An 18036-nucleotide genomic window follows, 5' to 3' on the forward strand; every position below is an offset into this window, starting at 1 on the left:
GAAACTCGTTCGGTATGCCTCCGTTCCGAACCTAGCACTACGTACCGAAACGTTTCAATACAAGTACATGTACCGTTATACCCTTAGCATTTATCATTTCTTTGTTAAGGGACACATGTGCTACACTTTACAATAAGGGTCCAAACATTATTCGGTCAGCGTTAGCTATGGTTAAGTAATGCATTAGAGGCCCCTGTTGGCATATTTTAAGATTAATATCAGGTAACTAATGTTAAATAATACCGTACTTAAAGTTAGGTTCACAGCACTTAATGACTCACAGAGCAATGTTTCCCAATTTTGAATAATATATTCACTTACTCGGACCAGTATACATTAATAACTGTGTATTAATTCGCTCTTGTGTATGTGAATTAATGTTAGGTATTGCATTGTATTATTTCTTTCAATGGTAAATCTAAACTATTAGTATAGTTGGTGTCTAGTTATGCAATACAAATCTTATTAAATGTATTGATTAATGTTAGATTAGGTGAGTGGTTCTTAACCTGGGTTCGATTGAACCCCGTGGGTTCGGTGAGTAAATCTAAGGGATTCGGCGTAGGTAATGAAATGCAGAGCCCTACGCTTATTAAATCTAGGCTAGTGGCTTTTTAGACCAGGTTTTGGATTGGTTTGCTCCCAATTTACAGGCTTAATAATAATAATAATACATTTTATTTGAAGGCGCCTTTCTGACACTCAAGGTCGCCGTACTATCATTTACAAAAAAAAAAAAAATTAAACAAATTAAAGATTGAAAACAATAAAAAAAACAATAAGTATAAAATGTTTAGGGCAAATGTAAAACACTAAAGAGATGTAAAAATAAAAATACTAATAGATAAAAAATAGGTAGCAGAAAACTAAACACAAAGAAATTAGAGATTATTATAGACAGGTGAGTCTGAACAGGTGAGCTTTGGGTTTGGATTGAAAAAGGGGTAACCATTAATCCATTTCTTTTAACTGATAGTCCTAGATCTTGTGGGAGGAGGAACTGGTTTGCTCAGTGGAAGGTTGACTCACACTTGGTATGAGGGAATACAACAGACCAATGGGCAGCATGGTCTCAAATTTTGACCTGTTTTTAATTTTGAAGAATTTAGAACAGGGATTTGCTAAATTATTAGCTTGCTAGTTTAGATTGATCTGTTTTGATTTTTTAAAAAAACAATGAATAAATAAAAAACAATAATAAAAGAAAAGCTTTATTATCTAATTCCGAAGGGTTCGGTGAATCCATATGTGAAACTTGTGGGGTTCGTTACCTTTAGCAAGGTTAAGAACCACTGGATTAGGGATTATATAAATTATTATAATGTTACTTAAACATTAGTTATTGTCTAAAAATGCATTAACTTATGTTAATTAAAAGGACCGTTACTGTAAAGTGTAACCTTTTATTTTTTGAATGTTTAATTTTCCTAATGCACACTTTAGTATCCAAACAATTGAAGGTTGTCGACTTCACAACCGTTACTAAGGGGCGTGGAGCTTTTGCGAAAGGTAATATTACAGCTTGGTCAGACTCTGATAAACTCATTGTTTGCTATGGACAACGCCAGACCAAACCATTTGAAGTTGAGTTGAAGGTAAATGGATTTGACATCTACAAGTAATAGTGATGGTGATAGTGTCAGGAAACGGGCAGGCAGGTGGTGTGTGGACCCAAATGCAGGGAAAGGAGGAGAGGCAGATTGACGGTGCAAAAATGATTTAATTCTGGCAAGTGAAAAACAAAGTACCAACAAATAATGACGAGATCCCAAAAAACACAGCAGCAAATAAAACTCAGGTTACTAACAAAAGGCTGGGTATCAAAACTTACTGAGGGGAACACGAGGGCTTGGAGAAAACTGGTGAGAACAGGTTCGGACGTGCACATGGACATTGACAATGACGCAACAAAGAGTGAAAAGAAACTGGGAGCTGATATACACAGACAAGGGGTAACGACACAATGTGGAACAGGTGAGCACAGGAGGATGCAGATTGGAGGATGCACTAGGAGCAGGCACAACAGGTGAACTCAATGGGCAATCACAGGGACAAGTCACACTAGGAGAAAACCAACACAAAACCTAACAGAAGTACGGGAATTGAAATTCACAGCAGAAAGATGATTGGACGTTTATTATCATCTTGGGAAGGGTGACAACAAGCACTCTTTTTTACAGTGTGCTGTGGCAACTCATAGTGAGAGGCTGTTCTCACCATTGTGGGGGTCAAAGCGTGAGTGGATTTGAGTAGAGTCACTCAATAAAGCATTTATGAAAACAAGCATTTTCTACCTTATTCTTTTATAATTTTTTTTTTTTTAATCACATTATGTAGGCAGTGGGACAGTAACATGTTTGGAACTAATGTTCAAATAAAAACAAAAAAATTTTTTTTTTCCCAGTGTCAGTTCGCGACTCGGTATCGGCTGATTCTCAAAATCAGGGGACTCGGACTTGGATGCAAAAATATGTGATCGGGACATCCTTAATTGCACACAACGGCACGTTATTTCTTGGCCATACCGTTGACATAATTTTAGTGCTGTATCAGTACTGATATTGATACTAATATTCCTATTCAAACAAAACCATACCAAACATGATAGTTGGAAGCGTATGCAGGGGATGGACAATTTGATGTTGATCCAAATCAGGATTAGCCATTGTGCAGAAGTAATGTTCATGTTTGGTCCATACCTTTGATCCCATTCCGGTCCAGCCGAATTTGGTGTCAATGCCTCTTTTGTAAACGGCCTGAAACTCAGCCAAGATTACAGGGTAATTTGTTTCCAAGACTTCGATATCATGTCGATGGGCATCGCGTGGGAAAAAAGGAACACTTAAAACATCTGGCAGGAAGAAAAGATGCGGCTTCTGTATAGTTGAGTGATCATTCAGCTTGATCTAAACCAAACACGGGAACAGGAAATTTTTCATAAATCCGCATTTTGAAATGTATGCTATGAAAACCGAACGGATGGAGCGCGCACTGTACCTGCTCACGAAGGCCTTTATGAATGCGGCCCATTCCCACCCAGCTGTAGCGTTTGGCATACTCTTGCAGGGCTGAGTACAGTTTTTTGGCCTGAGCAGATGCCTGCGACGGGAACTTGGCATGTCTCAGCACTGGGGTGAGGTAGTCTTGTTCCTCCTCATCTTCTTCTGTTTCCATGCTTATAAACATTTTCTTTTGATCACTTCTGTAAAGCTTAGACTGTGCTTTATACTTTGTCCTTGGCCAGGTTCCGCCAAGAGACCTCGCAGACCTTATTGAACCCATCTTTGCCCCGTGGGCATGAACCGCCATTGGAAGGTCGGAGCCAATCCGATAACAGTGCCACAGGAACAACAGCAGTAGTGTCCACAGAAGGCCGCTCAATGAGTGGACGCCAAGCTCAACAATAGGAGGCAACGGCAGTATGTCCAAGGACCAGTACATCTTTTCAGTCGGGTACTAAAAATCTGAAATAGAAAATATTGTGAAAAAAAAAATTTCAAGTTGATATCGCAACTCAAAAAAATACTCAATACCATTTTCAATACTACATAAATAAAATTTAAAAAACAAATTAAATGTTAGCTGTTTCAGTTTTATCCATTAGTGGTCATTATTTTTGACCAACAAAACCTTCCTCAAATTGGCCAAAATGTACGGGAAGTGACATGGGATGGTCCCAAAATCATCAGAAACTGACCTGGAAATATCCCAAAATGGACAGGAAAGTATGTAAAATGTGCAGAAAGTGCCAGTGAAATACACCAAAACGGACCATATGTGACCCAAAATCAACAGGAAGAGACCTGTAATTGCCCAAAATTATCTTCAGAAGAGGCTTCCTCCTGGGGTGACAGCCATGCACACCAATTTGATGTTGAGTGCGGCGTATGGTATGAGCACTAACAGGCTGACCCCCTACCTCTTCAATCTCTGCAGCAATGCTGACAGCACTCCTGTAACGAGTCACATGACATTTTGGAGGGAAAATGACAAGCAGTTCTCAATTTGGACATTTAGGAATGTACGTAGTTTCCAAAGGGTGTACTCACTTTTATTGCCAGGGGTTTAATTATTAATGGCTATTTTTTTAGTTATTTTGAGTGGGAAAATAAATTAATTCAATTCAATTTTATTTGTATAGCCCTATATCACAACAAGGTTGTCTCAGAGGGCTTTGCAGAGTCAATATGATACACAATCAAAATTAACTCTATTATATATGCTGGACACAGACTACTGTTTATTGTGTCAAACTGTCATTTTGTCAGTGTTGTCCCATGATAAGATAAATATCTGCAGAAATGCAACGTGTGTACTCACTTTTGTGATACACTGTAACATTCATTTATTCGCTCTTCCCAGTAAAAATATGTCTAGCGTCGTCAATGGGCCAGCCAATGATATCCTGTATTACTATTACTATCAAGAGCAGTGAAAAATCAAGTTTACCCCATGATAACACATTTCTGGTGACCTGTGGTGGTGCAAAAACAAATAACTGAGTACTAATACCATATTGGAACGAATATAAGACGGCCCTGATTATAAGACGACCCCCTCTTTTTCAAGACTCAAGTTTGAAAAAACTTTTTGAAAACCAAATTAATTACAGTACATCCGAAACAATTGATAATGACAATATATTTGAGAGAAAAAGCATGTTATTTTGCCTCATTCAAATCTTAATATCTGAACATTTAAATATGTGTACTAAAGTGCAATCACATTCGTAAATGAATGGCTTCTGGTTTTTGAAATGTAAATAAACCAATCTATTGTGATAAAACAACAAAATTGCAATAACTGCATTAGCCATCAAAGTGAAGTCTAACTGTAACTAGTCTTGATCAAATTTGAATAAGGAAAAACATTGCAATAAAATAATACAAACTGGTTAAACTTGGGAGTAGCTGAGATCTGTCATGACAGAACATCACTTCAATATCTGGCGCCATCTAGCGTCGTGAATGGGTATAATGTCTATATGTCGAATATAAGACAACCCCCTCTTTTTCTTATATCAATGCAAAAAACACCGTCTTATAGGCCAATACGAAACTTTTGCAATCAAACATCTCACATACGTTTAAATATTGATATGCCGATCATTTTTTACACTTACCACAACCCTAATACAAACAAATGAAGACTTTATTGGACTGTATTCAAATAAATTAGAAAGATCAAATGAGAACGTATGGTTCAATTCATGTTTAACTGATTCATTGCCAGTGACCGCACTAGAACATCAAATTCAGTTGTACTGGGAGAAGTGGCAGATAGTAGCAAAAGAGTTAAGCATAAGATCTATTCACATGGATTCCGGATTACTTCCAGGTTAGCGATAGGAGTGTATCTTCAGTATTTCTTCAATCATGATTGTGTGCACTGCTCCATAATCCAACAAAATTAATTTCAGTTCGAAAGGTACAAGTTCATAAGAATATTTTTGTCCGTTTGTCTTGATAATGTTTTATACGTTACCATTTGGAAATGATCTTAAATTCGCCTGGGAATTGATGCAATACACCAATGCTAGTGATGTATCACAGCTTTATTTTTGTTGTTATTATTATTTTCGAATACTGATAGAATAGTAGAATAATAGAATAGTGAAATAATTCTTGAAAGTAACTGTAATAAAGGATTTCTTGTGTTATCATTTTAGCTTAAATGTGTAACTGCACGTCATGCTGTATACAGTGGAATGAAAAAGAATCTGAACCTTTTGGAAATTATCACGTTTCTGCATTAAATCACCATCAAATGTGATCTGATCTTTGTCAAAATCACACAGATGTAAAAATGGTGTGCTTTAACTAAACCGCCCAAACATTTATAGGTTTTCATATTTTAATGAGGATAACGTGCAAATGATGACAAAATGGGGAAAAATAAGTGAACCCTCTGCCTAAGGAGACTTAAAGAGCAATTGAAACCAATTTTTACCAAACATTTTAAGTCAGGTGTGTGCCAAATCACTGGTGAGTGGTTTAAAGCTGCCCTGCCCACAATAAAACACACCCCTAGTACGGATTGTCTTGATGAGAAGCATCGTCTGATGTGCATCATGGCTCGGTCAAAAGAGCTGTCTGAAGACCTGCGATCAAGGATTGTTGATTTGTATAAAGCTGGGAAAGGATACAAAACCATCCCTAAAAGTCTGGATGTTCATCAATCAACAGTCAGAGAAGTTGTCTACAAATGGAGAGAGTTTGGCACCGTTGGTTCTCTCCCAAGGAGTGGCCATCCACCAATGATGATGCCAAGAGTTCAGCACAGAATACCAGAGAGGTAAAAAAAAATGAACCCTACAGTGTCTGCCAAAGACTTACAGAAATCACTTGCACAGTCCAATATCTGTGTGCACACATCAAATACATGTAAAACTATGGCCATGAATGGTGTCCATGGGTGGACATAGTTGCTCATTTAATGTTCGCAAAAAGGCACTTGGACATCCCACAGAAGTTTTGGCCAAATATTTTGTGGACTGATGAAACCAAAGTGGAATCGTTTGGGAGTAACACACAACGTCATGTGTGGAGGAAAAATGGAACAACTCACCAACATCAACATCTCATCCCCACCGTGAAGCATGGTGGAGGGAGCATCGTGATTTGGGCCTGTTTTGCTTCCTCAGGGCCTGGACAATTTGCAATCATTAATGGAAGAATGAATTCAAAGGTTTATCAGGATGTTTTGCAGTAAAACCTGAGGCCCTCTGTCAGACAGTTGAAGCTAAAATCAGAATGGATGCTGCAACAAGACAATGATCCAAATCACAGAAGTAAATCAACTTCAGAATAGTTTCAGAAGAACCAAATACACGTTCTGGGGTGGCCAAGTCAAAGTCCAGACTTGAACCCCATTCAGATGCTGTGGCATGACTTAAAGACTGGGATTCATGCCAGACATCCCAGGAATCAGTTTTGTAGAGAAGAAGATTATCATGCGATGTATGTGGCACAAGAACAGCAAGTGTGAAATATAAAAACTGTCTCTCTCATTCTTCTCCACGTCGCTCACCACAATACATTTGGCAAGACAACATATCGCCTTGTCGTAAACAATATTAATCTTCATTACACCTGTCGAAATTGAATGTTTTTTCCTTGCAGAGCAGGGGTGTCAAACCGGTCGTCAAAGGGCCGCAGTGGGTGCTGGATTCCATTTCAACCGAATGAGATGAATGCCTTTTCACCAATCTGGTATTTTACAAGTGTAATCAGTTGATTGCAGTCAGGTGCTGCTTGTTTTAGCAGAAACCTCATTGGTTGATCTGTCTGTGCTGGATCTGTTGGAACAAAAACCAGGACCAACTGAAACCTTGTGTGAAATCGGTTTGTCACCCCTGTTGTAGAGCTTGATGGACCATACACTGGTGATTCCTGGAACGGTCGGGTTGGGCGGTCGCCCGGAGCGGCAAATTGCTAGGGGCGCATGCACGCAAGGTGCACGCGAGTGGTTGTCTACTATTATAATTGGCGCCACTAGTGTTGCAAAGATCCCCTCTGCAGAGCGCAGTTACTGTCTGCACGCGCCAAAAGGAGAAGGAGGTGGGAAGAGTTATTCGATCAGTTAACAGTGCCACTCACCTAGGGTTGATTGACTTTGATTCTTAATGTGCAAATAATCTTTTTTTTGGTTTTGTTTTTTTACTTGAATATTTGTTCTAGTTATATAATGTATATGGCGGAAAACACAGACAAAGATGAAAAAGCAGTTTCTGCTCTTGCACCCCTCTTTAAAATAAACTGCTGTACTTTAAGCCAAAAGAATTGTTGTGTTTGATAAAACAATATGTCTATATGCTGCCATTGCAGGTTCATGGCTCATTAAGTCCCCGAACTATTTTTAATTTGTTCGTTTTACCCTGGAAACCCCTGTTTACAGACGTCGCGCAACCGCTTTCCTTTCAACCTAGCCATAAAAAGAAGGTACATAATCGTATTTATTATTTGAAATGTCTGTCATTTTTAGCGTAGAATCATTAAATGATGTCTAATATTTAGTTTAAAAAAAAAAAAAAAAAAACGACTTTAAAAAATTATTCACTTGCAAATTTTAAACTTTTAAACAAATTACGTCACAATGAAAAAAATAGCATCTGTAAAAAAATCACGGATATCTACCTCATAACTATCAATCAATCAAATGTATTTATATAACCCTTTACAAAACCCGAAAGGTCCCCAAACTGCTTTACAACTAAGACAAACATGGCTCATAGTAAATTAAAGGCAGGAAAGTGTTATACAATGATATTAAGAAAAAAAAAGAAAAGAAACAAAACAACGCATCACATTAATAGTCAGACAGCAAATAAAACAATAAAACTGATAAAAATCATAACATATTAAAAACCCTTAAGAAATAAAACCAGGCTACACTAATCTGGGGGAAAGGAGAGTCTAAAAAGGTGCGTCTTTAACCGAGATTTAAAAAGGCCTAAATTCGTAGTATCGCTTAATTTTATTTTTATCGTTACTATCGCATTTTCCCCAATATTATAGATGATAAATAAGTGATCCAAACAAAGAAAAATTGGAAGAAAAAGTTTAAAAGGGTAAAATATTTAAAAATGAAACTCTCGACCACACCTTGAAGTCTGCAATTTCTGCATTGCGACCCTTGTTATATTATCATGTTTCACCCGTGAAATACCCGCAAAATTTGGCTGTTGCCATTCACAACAGTGTCTTGTCTTGACATTCAGTGATACATGCTACATGGAGTTTTTGGATCAAAAAGAGGTAAGTATGCGATAATATTTCGTTAAAATCATGGCGTCTTTAATTATGCTCTCGCGTGCGCTCACCTCCAGTTAGGGTTTTGCTGTTTAAATTCTTTTTTTTTTTAAATGCCCTCCTCTTCAAAAATTTTCTTCCCCAAGAAAATTGAGATTTTAAGCTTTCCAATGATGTATCACGCATGCATATAGGACAATTTAGAAATTTGGCCAAGTTGGGGGTCTCAGAGCAGAACTTCAGTCGTCACTTCAGAAGTCACCTGAGTGTTTTCCGCCATATGTATTCTTTCTGTTAAGAATTCTTCAAGTTGTTTAATTGCTTAGCTGTTTGATTAATTTATTTGGAGCGGCACTTAAAAAAGAAAAAAAAAAAAAAAAAAAACTGGTCATGCTTTTATTTCCAGTTCTGCATTTCCCAGTTCCTGTTTGTTGAATTGATGCATATAAAAGGGCAATGCAACAGAAAATTTATCAGATCTTTAAGAGAAGGGAAAGAGTTGAAGAGGCTTATTTATTTTATTTATTTATTTTATTTGCTCTGATGGGGAGGTTTAGAACATCTTCCCTGTCAATGTGCACTTTGGACTTATTTTTGTTCATTTGTCTTAGGCTACTTATTTCTTTCCTTAAGTTATTATTTAGTTATTTAAAAAGTCAATGTTTGCCTGATCTTCAAAATTGACTGTGCATAAGTCATCTGTACTTATTTTTGTGAATGTATGGTACTTATATCTTTATTATTTATTTATTTTTTTTAATTTAAAAAAAAAAAAAAAAAGTAAATGTATGCATTAACTTCCTATTTTAATATACATCCTATGTTCTTAACTAGTTAAAATTAGGTTTTGCTTTTAATTGTGAGGAAATGAGGGGAAATAAAAATTAGGAGTTGGAGGTTGGGGTTACTGCTGTTTTTGTTAACTTTACTTTTTATTTTATGTGATCTCTAACCGCCAAAGTGGCTTGTCGCCCAGGGCACCATGTAGGCTAGGAACACCACTGGGCCCATACAAACTCAATGGAGTTTCACAGAGGGATACACTCCAATCAGCAAACCCGGAAGAGGGTATGACGTCATGTGAATAAGGTCTATAGAAATGAATTAATAGATTGTTTATTTCTTTGTGAATGTTGAGTCATTCCTCTACTGCAAACAGATGTGCTGTTTACCAACAAGCAAATCTCGAAAGCATTGGCCTGCCATGCTTTCAGACAGCCTCATTCACTTATTTTCTTTATTTAATCCCCTTCTGGCTCACAGGGTGCTGAGGCCAATCCTGGCATGAAACATCTTTCATCTACGCTGACCAACACTGACCTCTTTTTCTAGTTGCTTCTGCAGGTTTATGCTCTTTGTTGCTCAAGTAAAGATAATACGAAAGACTTTACTTTCACTGATCGCTACTGTACATGTGTTTCATCTCTAGAAACTTGCTGCAATTTTGCTCAGTCAATCTAGTCTATAATCCATTATTTATTTTGTTCGTTGTACATCAACCTTTCTTTTAAATTGTCTTTGTGTGTGTGTGTGTGTGTGTGTGTGTGTGTGTGTGTGTGCACTGGTTTCCATGTTTTATGGGGACAAAAATCTGTATACACAGTCACGTCATGGGGACCAGTTGCGGTATGGGGACCAAAAAGCTGGTCCCCATGAGTCAAACTGTAAAATTCGATAAAGCAGGTGGTCTATATGTGCCTGTGAAATTTTTAGCCTTGGCCCAAAAAGCATGATTTTTGATCAACGTATGTGTGTAGACAATGCTCAGTAGCCCCCCCTACATAGTTTTCACTGCTATGGCACTCACTGCGACTGCACTGCTCTACACACACATTTACATAATCCCACCCACTTCCTGGTCCCCACATGTAAGGATTTTTACATCAATGGATCAGAACAGGCAGAAAGTCATCTTTAATTAGAATCATCAGAAGACACTAGAAAGAGCTAGTCAACATGCCAGCAGAAGAAGATGAAGTAAATGTAACACAAAAAATGCTAATTTGTTTGCATGAACAAATAAGTTTTCTATTATGTATTATCTAGTTATATATTTCATTGCATTCACTGCTTCACACACATATTTGCATAATCCCGCCCACTCCCTTGTCCCCAATATGTGGTGATTTTTACAACGATGGAGTCAAACAGGTAGAAAGCAATCTTCAATTAGACTCATCAGAAGACGCTAGCAAGAGCTAGTAAACATGCCAGCCAAAGAAGCAAAAATAAAACCTAAGGTAAGCTGTTTTGTATGCTTGAACAATTAAGTTTGCTGTTGCTAGCTAATTATAGCTCCAATTGCGCAAATTTCCTTAAGTTTGCTCTTTTTAGTTAATCACACTGTAGCTCTAACTGAGTAATGTTTTAAGCTTAGTACTACTTTGTATCATAATGGGATTTAAGAATATTTTTGCTCTGGATGAAGAGTTTTATTTAAATTATAGGGCTAAATCTTAAGCATAAATATTTGTAACAGTATGTTAGCAATTTATTGGGTGAAAAATGTGTAGAAGTATGGATTAACTTTAGAAATGAGTCAAACATGGAATTTATTTTTGTGGAATGCATAACCAGAGTGTTATATTTAAGTGAAAAAAGTTAGTATTCCACTTTGGTTCTGAGAAAGGCAATGATTTAAAAAAAAATAATTAAAAAAGGCATATGTTTCTGCCCATAGAAAATCTTTCCAGATTTCCCATTTTTGCTTTGGTTCACAGATTAGTCATGTACTTTTACACAAATACCCATCAGATGTTACATTTATTTCTATGTTGCTGCATTTGGGTTTTTTCCCCTCAAATCAATCAAGCAAGCCAGAATAAACATTGGAATGAGGTGTGATGGAACAGAGATATTCTAATACATATGCTGTATAGCTTACTGCATTTGTATATATATATATATATATATATATATATATATATATATATATATATATATATATATATATTTTATTATTATGTTTGATGTCATATTATAGAAAAATCTTACTGAATGTAATGAAAATACTTTTTTATGTGTTCAGTTTGAAATGCCAAAAAGGGTCAGCCCCCTTCAGGATGCCATTTGTCATGTTACCTCAAAGACTGACAAGACAGACAAATTGTGCATCAAGTACATTGATGCAGTTAAAGGTAAGATGTGGTCTGTGTGATTTGTTGTGATTACAAAAACTACATGATACACAAAACGTACAATTATTACCACATGGGCATCAAAAACCAACCAAAATCTGAGGTGACATTAGACACTAGTAGAGCTGCAATAAATATTAACCATCATTGATAATTTAAAAAAAAAAATGGCAGGAATATGTGTGGCACTTTTTGTAAAGATAAAAAATTAAAGCACCAGCAAAGCAATTCTAACTGTAGGCGACCATTTGTTGTACCGCTACATGAAGGGAGTTAAGGGATACAGTGTTCAGAAATCAAAGCAAAAACTTAGTTTTAAATTAACTTAATAATCCTTTGACAAACAAAACTACTCTGACTCTGAAGAATTAAACAATTGGAACCTGAGTAATTCAAATAATGTCTAGAAATAATATGGGTTCTTTTTTCGTTACGGAATATATGAAATTTTATTTTTATTTATTGATATCTGAGAGATTTGATACCATTTGGAAATTAATGATGAGTCTGTTTTGTTTTTTGTAAATGTGTTGTTAAAAAAAAAAAAAAAAAAAAAGTGTTCCCTCTGTCTGCAGGACGTGGTGTTTTTGCAAAAGCTGCAATCAGCAGAGGTCAATTTGTTGCAGAATATAGGGGTGATCTGATAAATGATTCAGAATATCAGTGCAGAAGAAGAGTTTACCACCCATCATGTGCTGCATTTATGTTTGCATTTAAGTGGAGAGGAAAAACATGGTGGTAAGGCTTAAATTATATTCTGAACAGAATTACACAAATTAGAATACCCTGAAAGGTATTATCATCTGATTATTTTCTTTTCCTCATCTTTTTTCAAGCATTGATGCTTCAAGAGATGATGAATCATTTGGGAGGTTGGTAAATGATGAACACAGACGGCCAAACTGTAAAATTAAAAGGATTGATGTGGAAGGAAAGCCATACCTCTGTTTGTTTGCTGTGGAAGACATTCAAGAAGGAGAAGAAATAAATTATGATTATGGAGTTGATGACTGTCCATGGAGAACACAAGTATGTGAGATGGAACACAGAATTGCTCTGTAATACAAAACTAAAGTAATTTTTACCTACCTACCTACATACCCGTGCCATCTGTTTTGACTGAAATATGTGTAAGGAAGGAGATTGGCATGTAGAAAAGAATCTTGACTCTGAATTGGACTATAGATTGACATTTGTTGTATTAAGTTCATTTTTTTCCTACACTTTTCTTTTATCCCAGACAATTGTTGTTGTTGACAAAAGTCAAAACATGTCAGGCAAATAAAACAACCTAAATCAATTGTCTGGGATAAAAGAAAAATTCAACTAAGATTGGTTTGTAAAATCATATTATACAATGATGATTTACTAAATGTGTTGCAGATGAACGGCATTAAGGAGAGTGATTTGGGAATAGAGACCTCTTATTCCTCCATGATTATGGATCAGATGGAGAATGTTGCATGTCAAAACAACTCTCAACAGGTACTTTTATATCAATCACTTTTTGAGTTATTTGTCTATCTCGTGATTCAGTCCTGAGGATACGTACAGCAGCCAAATTTATGTAATGCGTTTGGAAGGTTAATGTTATGAGAATATTTTAAACTAATATCACATAGTGATTATTATTTTATTTTTCAATGTATTGTGGACGCTGACGGTGCCCCACATTACACAATCACGCCATAATGTGAAAGGGAGTAAAAATGTTTGTGTGATATCTTCGGAAATCATACCGCTACTGGTCCCGTCTCCATGAGAAATGAAAGTTTGTGTAAATAAATATCCACACAAAGTTCCGTTTGGTTTACGAAAGATGTAAGAGGACGGTGGTTGGCAGGTAGAAAGGGTTGTTTACAATGATGTTTGCTTGGGAATGACTTTTGGTTTCTTTTATCATGTTCTACAGTTATGATTCTCTAAATGTGTTGCAGATGGCCGCCTTTGAGGACTGTGATTTGGCTTTAGAGACCTCTCATCCCTCCATGACCGTTGATCAGTTAGAGATTGCTGCTGTTCCAAACAATACACAACAGGTACTTTCATCTCCATCACTTTTCAGGTCATGTTTTCCATCTACAGCACAGCCCATGTGATGCTGGGAACTAAATTCCATTACAAAGTAAGACTGAAAGAGCATATTTCATGGATTGCATTCAGTTAATATAAAAAAAATATTTTAAGCTAATTTTTATTGACCCTTGTGAATATTATTTTGGTTACCTATCACTTTGTTCTAGACATTTACGATGTCCCCACATTACACGTTCACACCATAATTTGAAAGGGTGTAAAAATGTTTGGGTGATATCTTGGAAAATTAGATTGCTGATGGTCTGGTCCCCATGAAAAAATTAAAGTTTGTGTGAATAAATGTCCCCACAAAGCCCGATTATTTTTACTGAAATGTGTGAGGACGTGGGTTGGCCATTAGAAACGGATGTTTATGCTTAATTTGACTTCATATTGACTTCTGTTTTGTCATATCAGATTCTACAATGATGATTTACTAAATGTGTTGCAGATGACCACCATTAATGACAGTGCCTCGGCTTCAGAGACCTCTCATCCTTCCATGAGTATGGATCAGACTGAGATCTCTACTTGTCCAAACAACACTTAACAGGTACTCTCACCTACATCACATTTGCGGTTATTTTTTTCCCTCTAAATCACTTCCTTTGTGATAATGGGCACTAAATTTCATGATAGAATCATGTGGATAGGTAAAGGAGCACACTTCATTAATTGTATTCAGTAGATTAATGTTACGAGAATCTTTTGGACTGATTTAATTGATCATAGTGAATATAATTTTGGTTATTTATCACTTTGTTGTAGACATTTACGATGTCCCCACATTACATGTTCACACCATAATCTGAATGGGTGTAAAAATGCTTGGGTGATATCTAGGAAATTTAGATTGCTGCTGGTCTGGTCCCCATTAAAAAATTGAAGTTTGTGTGAATAAATGTCCCCACAAAGCCCGATTATTTTTACTGAAATGTGTGAGGACGTGGGTTGGCCATTAGAAATGGATGTTTATGCTTAATTTGACTTCATATTGACTTTTGTTTTGTCATATCATATTCTACAATGACAATTTACTAAATGTGTTGCAGATGAGCACCATTAATGACAGTGCCTTGGCTTCAGAGACCTCTACTCCTTCCATGGATATGGATCAGACGGAGATCTCTACTTGTCCAAACAACACTCAACAGGTACTCTCACCTCCATCACATTTGCGGTTATTTTTTTCCCTCTAAATCACTTACTTTGTGATGATGGGCACTAAATTCCATGATAGAATCATGTGGATAGGTAAAGGAGCACACTTCATTAATTGTATTCAGTAGATTAATGTTACGAGAATATTTTAGACTCATTTAATTGATCATAGTGACTGTAATTTTGGTTATTTATCACTTTGTTGTAGACATTTACGATGTCCCCACATTACACGTTCACACCATAATCAGAATGGGTGTAAAAATGTTTGGGTGATATCTTGGAAAATTAGATTGCTGCTGGTCTGGTCCCCATGAAAAAATTTAAGTTTGTGTGAATAAATGTCCCCACAAAGCCCGATTATTTTTACTGAAATGTGTGAGGACGTGGGTTGGCCATGGAAATGGATGTTTATGCTTGATTTGACTTCATATTGACTTTTGTTTTGTCATATCAGATTCTACAATGATGATTTACTAAATGTGTTGCAGATGACCACCATTAATGACAGTGCGTCGGCTTCAGAGACGTCTCATCCTTCCATGAGTATGGATCAGACTGAGATCTCTACTTGTCCAAACTACACTGAACAGGTACTCTCACCTCCATCACATTTGCGGTTATTTTTTTCCCTCTAAATCACTTCCTTTGTGATGATGGGCACTAAATTCCATGATAGAATCATTTGGATAGGTAAAGGAGCACACTTCATTAATTGCATTCAGTAGATTAATGTTACGGGAATATTTTAGACTCATTTAATTGAGCATAGTGAATATAATTTTGGTTATTTATCACTTTGTTGTAGACATTTACGATGTCCCCACATTACACGTTCACTCCATAATCTGAATGGGTGTAAAAATGTTTGGGTGATATCTTGGAAAATTAGATTGCTGCTAGTCTGGTCCCCATGAAAAAATTTGTTTGTGTGAATAAATGTCCCCACAAAGCCTGATTATTTTTAATGAAATGTGTGAGGACGTGGGTTGGCCATGGAAACGGATGTTTATGCTTGATTTGACTTCATATTGACTTTTGTTTTGTCATATCAGATTCTACAATGATGATTTACTAAATGTGTTGCAGATGACCACCATTAATGACAGTGCGTCGGCTTCAGAGATGTCTCATCCTTCCATGAGTATGGATCAGACTGAGATCTCTACTTGTCCAAACAACACTGAACAGGTACTCTCACCTCCATCACATCTGCGGTTATTTTTTTCCCTCTAAATCATTCCTTTGTGATGATGGGCACTAAATTCCATGATAGAATCATGTGGATAGGTAAAGGAGCACACTTCATTAATTGCATTCAGTAGATTAATGTTACAAGAATATTTTAGACTCATTTAATTGGTCATAGTGAATATAATTTTGGTTATTTATCACTTTGTTGTAGACATTTACGATGTCCCCACATTACACGTTCACACCATAATCAGAATGGGTGTAAAAATGTTTGGGTGATATCTTGGAAAATTAGATTGCTGCTGGTCTGGTCCCCATGAAAAAATTAAAGTTTGTGTGAATAAATGTCCCCACAAAGCCCGATTATTTTTACTGAAATGTGTGAGGACGTGGGTTGGCCATGGAAACGGATGTTTATGCTTAATTTGACTTCATATTGACTTTTGTTTTGTCATATCATATTCTACAATGATGATTTACTAAATGTGTTGCAGATGACCACCATTAATGACAGTGCCTTGGCTTCAGAGACCTCTACTCCTTCCATGGATATGGATCAGACGGAGATCTCTACTTGTCCAAACAACACTCAACAGGTACTCTCACCTCCATCACATTTGCGGTTATTTTTTTCCATCTTAATAACTTCCTTTGTGATGATGGGCACTAAATTCCATGATAGAATCATGTGGATAGGTAAAGGAGCACGCTTCATTAATTGTATTCAGTAGATTAATGTTACGAGAATATTTTAGACTGATTTAACTGATCATAGTGAATATAATTTTGTTTGTTTATCACTTTGTTGTAGACATTCACGATGTCCCCACATTACACGTTCACACCATAATCTGAATGGGTGTAAAAATGTTTGGGTGATATCTATGAAAATTATATTGCTGCTAGTCTGGTCCCCATGAGAAAATTAAAGTTTGTGTGAATAAATGTCCCCACAAAGCCCGATTATTTTTACTGAAATGTGTGAGGACGTGGGTTGGCCATTAGAAACGGATGTTTTTGCTTAATTTGACTTCATATTGACTTTTGTTTTTTCATATAGTATTCTACAATGATGATTTACTAAATGTGTTGCAAATTGCCGCCTGCAAGGACTGTGATTTGGATTCACAGACCTCTCATCCCTACATGAGTATGAATCAGATAGAGACTGTGACTTGTCCAAACAACACTCAACAGGTACTTTCATCTCCATCACTTTTCAGGTCATTTTTTCCATCTACTGCACAGCATTTGTGAGGCTGGGCACTAAATTCCTTTATATAGTCATGTGGATGTGTAAAGCAGCCAATTTAATATATCGCGTTCAGAAGGTTAATGTTACATGAATATTTTAGGCTGATTTTAATTGATCATAGTGAATAAAATTTTGGTTATTTATCACATTTTTACTCTTGAAGTGGCTTGTGGACATGTTTATCTTATTCTATTATATCTGTGTAGGTGGTGAAGTACACATTTACCCTAATTTATTGTCAAAATGCTATAAAACTCTGAAAAAGGTTACTTTCCATAGGACTACTAACAGAGGAGACACATCCCCCTCCTGAGAGGATTGAAACACCATTGCTATCACGAGAGGGGCACTCATCTTCTTCATCGGGTGATGAGATGTCATCAGCAGTCGGTGCTGAGAAAACTTTCTCAAAAGGTTTTATTTTTTTGTAATTTGAACTAAAATCAATAACTCTTTGAATATA

The 18036-nt window shown here is 36.4% G+C and overlaps 2 protein-coding genes across 9 annotated transcripts in view; one reads left to right on the forward strand and one right to left on the reverse strand.

Annotated features, from left to right (window-relative positions):
• Positions 1-18036, reverse strand: part of asphd1 (aspartate beta-hydroxylase domain containing 1) — a 66001-nt gene that overhangs the window by 17336 nt on the left and 30629 nt on the right. For 4 of the 7 annotated variants that reach the window (XM_057861122.1, XM_057861121.1, XM_057861119.1 and 1 more), the window contains 2 exons: positions 2998-3464; positions 2700-2906 (listed from right to left, as the gene is read on the reverse strand). In XM_057861122.1, the coding sequence (XP_057717105.1) occupies positions 2700-2906; positions 2998-3441 (651 nt within the window). In that variant the 5' untranslated portion in view covers positions 3442-3464. Of the gene's footprint in view, positions 1-2699; positions 2907-2997; positions 10304-18036 lie in introns of those variants that run through there. The other 3 variants (XM_057861117.1, XM_057861118.1, XM_057861123.1) reach the window with 3 other exon arrangements.
• LOC130931913 (N-lysine methyltransferase KMT5A-like) lies at positions 10272-17040 on the forward strand. 2 transcript variants are annotated; one of them, XR_009067331.1, is made up of 11 exons: positions 10272-10990; positions 11779-11887; positions 12463-12625; positions 12724-12916; positions 13271-13372; positions 13825-13926; positions 14415-14516; positions 15016-15117; positions 15616-15717; positions 16214-16315; positions 16813-17040. XR_009067331.1 is itself a non-coding variant. In XM_057861125.1 (8 exons), exons 1-7 carry the CDS (start codon positions 10958-10960, stop codon positions 14511-14513), a joined length of 801 nt encoding a protein of 266 aa, XP_057717108.1. In that variant the 5' UTR covers positions 10272-10957; the 3' UTR covers positions 14514-14516; positions 15016-15257. The 2 variants fall into 2 exon arrangements, 1 of the variants encoding a protein (XP_057717108.1); XM_057861125.1 differs by lacking the exons at positions 15616-15717; positions 16214-16315; positions 16813-17040 and having other exon boundaries at positions 15016-15257.

The sequence above is a fragment of the Corythoichthys intestinalis genome, chromosome 16, assembly GCF_030265065.1.
Source record: "Corythoichthys intestinalis isolate RoL2023-P3 chromosome 16, ASM3026506v1, whole genome shotgun sequence".
Lineage (NCBI taxonomy): Eukaryota > Metazoa > Chordata > Actinopteri > Syngnathiformes > Syngnathidae > Corythoichthys > Corythoichthys intestinalis.

Excerpts from the sequence above, each read along its gene's own strand:
- LOC130931913 (XM_057861125.1), top strand. The coding sequence starts at position 10,958 with ATGCCAGCCAAAGAAGCAAAAATAAAACCTAAG. Across the intron at positions 12,626-12,723 it reads TGGAGAGGAAAAACATGGTG|CATTGATGCTTCAAGAGATG; the intron begins GTAAGGCTTAAA and ends TCTTTTTTCAAG. Across the intron at positions 12,917-13,270 it reads ACTGTCCATGGAGAACACAA|ATGAACGGCATTAAGGAGAG; the intron begins GTATGTGAGATG and ends AATGTGTTGCAG.